The sequence below is a fragment of the Manis javanica genome, chromosome 8 (genome assembly GCF_040802235.1).
Source record: "Manis javanica isolate MJ-LG chromosome 8, MJ_LKY, whole genome shotgun sequence".
NCBI lineage: Eukaryota > Metazoa > Chordata > Mammalia > Pholidota > Manidae > Manis > Manis javanica.
This window is the reverse complement of record NC_133163.1, coordinates 15,431,092-15,437,529: the sequence shown is the minus strand read 5'-3', so window position 1 is coordinate 15,437,529 and position 6,438 is coordinate 15,431,092. Positions and strand designations below refer to the sequence as shown.

At 37.7% G+C, this 6,438-nt stretch overlaps 1 protein-coding gene across 6 annotated transcripts in view; it reads right to left on the bottom strand.

Annotated features, from left to right (window-relative positions):
• Positions 1 to 442: 442 nt before the first annotated feature.
• GALC (galactosylceramidase) overlaps positions 443 to 6,438 on the bottom strand; it is a 68,242-nt gene continuing 62,246 nt past the window's right edge. For 5 of the 6 annotated variants that reach the window (XM_036991531.2, XM_073242015.1, XM_073242017.1 and 2 more), the window contains one exon: positions 443 to 2,372. In XM_036991531.2, coding sequence (XP_036847426.2) covers positions 2,226 to 2,372 — 147 coding nt within the window. In that variant the 3' untranslated portion in view covers positions 443 to 2,225. Of the gene's footprint in view, positions 2,373 to 2,392; positions 2,865 to 6,438 lie in introns of those variants that run through there. The other variant, XM_073242013.1, reaches the window with a different exon arrangement.

Here is a 6,438-nt window from a genome sequence, read left to right as displayed (position 1 = left end):
AGACTTGGAGAAAACAATTTAAAAAATACATACCTAATTTCAAAGAAGAGAAACATGGATCTGGAATACATAAAGAGCTCCTACAACTCAATAATGAGAACCCAGTTTTAAAACTGAGCAACGGATCTGAACAGATGTTTCACAAAAGAAAATATACAAGTGATGAATAAGCCTATACAAAGATGTTTAATATCTGATGCACCTCCTACATACCCACAAGAAAGGGTTAAAATCAGAAAGAATAACAATATGAAGCATTGACCAGAACATGGAGCAAATGTAGCTCTCAAACACTGCTAAGGGAAGTGTGACATCATGCCATCATTTTGGAAAATGGTTTGGCAGCTGCTTATAAACTTACAGTTACCAAAAGATCCAGCAATTTTACTCAGCGGTATTTCCCCAGAAGAAATGAAAATATACGTCTACACAAAGACTCATACACAGTTGTCGTAGCAGTTTTATTTGTAACACCAAAAATGGGGTGGTGGAGTAGAGGTAAGTTGTGGTATATCCACACAACGGAATGCTGTTTGAAGTGCAGAAATAAGGTGAGTCTAAGATTTACGGAGCAAACCACTGATACACACAGCAACGTAGACAAATCACAAAAGCATTATGCCAAATGAAAAAAGTCATGCACAAAAGAATATACAGTGTTTGATGTCAACTTTACAATGTTTTGAAACAAAGAAAACTTATCAAAAGTGATAAAAATCAGACCAATGGTTGCCTGAGATAAGGGGTGAGAGTAATGAGTCCATAGGTGTACAAGGGAATTGTGTGGGGTGATGGGAATGTTCAATATTTTGGTTGGGGTGATGGCTACATGGGTGTATCCACTTATCAAGACTCATTAAACTGTAGACTTAAATTGGGAACATTTTTATTGTATGTAAATTATACTGCAATTAAGTTAATTAAAAAAATATGTACAGACCTGAACTGTAAATCACATAGACTTGGTTATAATTTAAAATTTTTCTCTATAATCTGATTTACTCTAATATGTAGTTTCTTATCTTAAATAGTAATACAAAACTACATGTCAGTTTAGCCTGTTAAACCATTAGAAATTCCAAAGTTGAAGAATTAGTTCAATGAAATGTTGAACTTTTGTTATAAAGAATTGCAGAATTTACTTTATCCACTTGAATAGTTGAGTTGTATCCACTAATGCTTACATATAAATTATACTGCATGAGAAATCTGTTCACTTAAATATAAACACATTTGTACTTTAACAAAATAAATGCATCTAACCACACAAAATATTAGAGGAAGATCCAATTCTATTAAGTAGCAAAAGGCTGTGTTCTTCTTTCACCCACAAGGAGATAAAAGAAGTCATCAACTATTTTAGCCTGTCACCAGTGACACCTGAGAAGACAAACCACGAAAAGCACAATGAAATGAGATGCAAGAAAATTGGTACAATTTCATCTTTAGACCCACTTAAGGCATTAGTTTTATGGGATTTTCTCTCTCCTTCTGGCAATGTGGGAAAATGTTCACAGAGAGTTACAAGGGTTACAAGATGAAAAGCTGGATCTGAAAGAATAAAAATTGCAGATAACCTAATTAATCTGCTAATATTTATTATTGCAGAAATAGATTTAGAGGTAGTTTATTAATGAGGCATTTTCCAAATCATCCTACTCATTCTATTAAAATTTAAAAGCATCATCTTAAAAAAGAAAAGAAAAAGTACTTCAAAGAGTGTAAGATTAACATGTTGAAGTGGTTTCGAAAAAGCAGTGTTTCCAGTGTCCCTCAGCTTCCATTAGGGCAGCACTATCGTAAAACGAGCATATCAGCTCACTTAGACACAAGGAGAGAATTAATAAATACATCTCTGTGATGAGCAAGTTACTTTCATGTGCATGATCACTTGCAAATTAGACAAGAGCTACCTCAGCATAAACACTAAGGCTATGAGGTCTGAACAATCCAAACGCCTCCTAACGGTGGGACCAGTGTACAGTCTGGATTTTAGGGGACACACTGGGCTATGTTAAAGATGCACCTGCTTCCCCTTGGAATTAGTTCCAAAAAAAATCTTCCATAGGATCAAGTAAAAATATATTATCTCCCCATTTACTCTTCATTATTTTTAGCCTCGGAAAGGCTCATATATTGATCCACCAAAACAAAACTGGCTCTGAACCGAAAGCAAAAGGAAAGAAAGCCCAAAACAAAGAGTGTTCTAGAGTGTTCTGTGAATATCAGCTTGTGGCTTCCACATGAAAGTTGTCAAACTGTGCAGATTCAAAGGAGTGAGTTCCAATCGCAGCCCAGCCATTCCTCGGGTGATTCACAGGGATGTTTTCCCAGACAGACTTGTCATGCAACATGCCAGAGGAGAGATTGTCCTGGAGGAGAGAGAAATGCAACCCTTGGAGACATATGAAAATGACTTTCTCAAGTCTGTTTCTTAATAATGTATGGCCAACCTGCTTAGTCGAGCAAATATCCTTCTTACTTAAGACTTGCCACAGCAAAACACAATTCCACAAGATGAGCTGAAGTTTGCAACACAGGAAAAGTTTTCTTGGAGGAAATTCTGTTTATGTAAGCAGCTTCCAAAGTACAAGGAGTACCTCAGTATTTCCTTGTACTCTGTCAAAGTGTTACAAAACTGACAAAAAAGTTCAACTTTTCATAACACTATTCCAAAAATTTAGACAAAAGCCCACTGAAATAAGAGGCATTTGTTATTTACAAGTAGTTGCGTGTGAACGTGTTTTGTGGCTATCTGCCCCTGGCTCTTCAGACGTGACTGCTGGAACCAAAACATCCATTTAGTTAAGTCCTTTCTCTCCCATGTGCCGAATATCACTTCGAAGTCATAGGAACAGCCCAGCCTTAAGCGAGAGAAATAGGAAGCATCAGTTAGCTGATGATTGTGGGGGGGCGACAGAGGGGAAGAAGGAACATTCCAGAGAAATGATCTACTGGTCGCTTACAGAGAAAAATAAAAACAATGTCTTCCTCAAACAGATGCCATTCCCTCTTAGCTAAGTGCTGGCATGCAGTGAACAAATTCCAGCTCTCGGGGTCATTGTCACGGCATGTTTGTGAGCACAGACTCATAGCATACCAATTAAAGCAGAACATTAAAATGAGCTAATTTCAAAGGGTGAAGAGCTAACCAGCCAAAGCACTAGTCTAGAACCAAACAAAATCTGTTTTTAAGTTGTGGAATTATAATGCCATGAGCCTTAATTTGGTTCTTTTATTTAATGGATGGAGATACTGAGACTGAACAGGATTAAAAATCAAAGTCATAGATTTACCAGCAGAGCTTAGAACTGGAATCCCAGTTGTCCAACTCCACCTTCAGGGCCACATGCATTCCCATCCCTACACTGAGCATCTTCGGACACTTTAGGAACAGCGAACATTAACACTGAGCCAGCCACGGGACTCACATACCAAATCATACTAAGCACACAAACCTGTCTGAAGGTACCTCACCTCCCTTCCCCTGCCCCTCGCTCCCCAGGCATCAGCCAAGTTGGCCTCCTGGCTACTCCTCGCACAAGGTCAGTCACAGATGGCTCTGCCCACCAGTCCCGTCTCAGCTCAGATATCACCAGCTCCAAGGGGTCTTCCCTGACCTCTCTATCTAGAGAACCAGACAGGGGAGCCACTTTATCTCATTATCCCACTTTTTTCTTCACAATTTTACTTACTTATTTACAAGTTTACTGTCTTAGAACAGGAGTCAGCCAACTATGGCCCACAATTATGGTATCATTAATATACAATCACATGAGCAACATTGTGGTTACTAGACTCCCCCCATTATCAAGTCCCCACCATATAGCCCATTACAGTCACTGTCCATAAGAATAGTAAGAAGCTATAGAGTCACTATGTGTGTTCTCTGTGCTATACTGCCTTCCCTGGCCAGTCACCCATTTTTATAAATAAAATGTTTTTGAAACACAGCCACACTCATTCATCTATCTATTGCCTACAGCTGCTTTCTCGCTGCAAAAGCAGAGTTGAGCAGTTTCCACAAAGACCACTAAAACTTTACCACCCAGGCCTCTACAAAAAGTTTGCCAAACCCTGACCTAAAAGAATATAGACTGTAAGAGAGCAGGAACCTTGTCTGCCTTGTACACCATACTGTATCCCTAGCATGTAGAAAAGTACCTATAGCAGATGCTTATTAAGAATGTGTCAAATAAAAAAATAAAACATTTAATCCTAAAACAACCTTACACAAGTTATCTCCTCTTTATAGATAGGGAAACAAGCTCAAAGAGATGAAGTAACTTGCTGGAAGCTTCAGTATGGGTCAGTAAGGGTCAATGAAAGTTGGTCTTTCTGGTTCTAAACATGCCTACTTCTAATATTAACTTGATTCATTCAGTGCTTACCGTATATCAGGTACTGTACAAATTTTCATATATATAATCTTATTCAATATTTATAAGACATTTCAATACCATGTATCTTCATGATACTATGGATGGGAAAACAGAAGCTGAGCAACATAAATACTTGCAAGTAGAATATAAAAGGCTTCAAACTCTACATTTCTAACCACCCTGCAACAGGGCTGAGGGTAAAGCACCTGACATGTGCTCGGAAGAACTCAAAAATGGCCAATGTTAAAATGATAAAGTCATCATATTTGCTGAAATTTAGAAAATGGACATCTTGGAAGATATTGTTTTGTTTTTCACTTATGCAGCAAACATTTAAATACCAAATGCTGTTCAATTTAGGAATTAAGGATGAACAAGAAAGACAAGGTCCCTCCTCTTGCGGAGCTGACATTCCAGTAGGAGACACAATAAATAAGAGCTAAGTGGTTGGAATGTGAGGAATTAAACAGGCTGCTGTGATGATAGGTGCCCAAGAGACTACGTTAGATCGGAGGGTTGGAGAAGACTCTCGGAGTATGTGCACATCGAGTTGAGATGCAAGGGAGAGGCAGAATGCCCATGGTTGACGGAACAAGAAATACTGGGGCAGGGAGTGGATGGCAGTGGGTGTAAGCTGGCAGAATCCCCATCCATCCCAGGAGTAAGGCCAGAGCTAATGTCTAAAAGTCATAAGTCACATTGTGTAAAAGGGATACTAGAAGAAACAGCTAAAATAGTTCCAAGTGGCTGTATCAGAGGAACTGAGCACAGAAGGGGAGGAAGAAGGAGCGAGCCACCAGGCAGGAGGTGGCTGTTTTTAATTATAAGCCCTTTCGATTTCTTAACCCTGTATGCAAAGTACCTGAAAATAACTGAAGGAAACTTATTCTTTAAATCCCATTCATGATTTCAAAAAATTCATATAATTACCAAAAATAATCCTAGCAAGAAATGTGCAAGAACTACAAAAATAAAAGAACTGAAGGACATAGTGGGAGATCTTAATAAACAGTGAAATATGGCCTGTATGGTTCCCGTGCTCTTGCATGGGGAAACACATTATTATTTTTAAAATGTTATTGTTGATGTATCAATTTAGTATAACACTGGCACCATTTTTCATGGATGTTTTAAAAATTCAAATAAAAGAGTAAATATACTGGAAGCACAAAGATAATTTTAAAAAAGAAAGAATGAGGAACTTGGCCCCCTGGATATCCAGTCACTCGCTCAGCAAGTAGTTGTTGAGCTCTTGCTCTGATGGTGTGTGTGCCAGACACTTTTCTAGGTGCTGGAGAGCCAGCAGTGAGACAGAGACCTGTCATCTTAAAGGAGCCGCGCCCTGGTGAAGGGAGTAGGCAAACACATGAACAATCAACAGAATATGCACAGTGTCAGAAGGTAATTAGAGCTTTGGAGAAAAATAAAGCAAGGGAAGAGGGACAGAGAGCAAAACAGGGAGCTATTTTATATTAAGGGGGTCAGGAGAGAATTCTGAAGGAAGGGACTAAACCATGCAATCAAAGATTTTAGAAAGTTAATGTAAAGTGTGATATTGGATAATAATAGAAAAACAAAGCAATACAAAAACAGAGAAAAGTTCAGAAACAAGACTATGCTCATATGATGATTTGTTATATCAAAAAGGTGGCCTTTAAATCATGAACAAAAGGACACTCTATGTAATAAATGATGATGGCTCTCCAGTTGCTTAAAGAAGATTATATTGGCCTCTCCCCCTTATGATTCCCAAATAAATTTCAGATGGATTAAAGACTAAAACATAAAAAAAAATAATCTTAAACTTTGTTTAAATTGGGGCAAAAATGTTCTTGACTTTGAGAAAGGTGAAGCCTTCTTAAATAAAATATTAAATAAAAAAGCAATGAAAAAAATGAAATATTTCATAGTACCAGAATTTTAAACTTCTATTTATGAAACATGCCATAAGCAAAATTAAAATACACATGACAGAATGGAAGAAAATATTTTGACATATGAAACAAATAATGGGTTACTGCCCAGAGTATATAATAAATTCATACAAATTCATCAG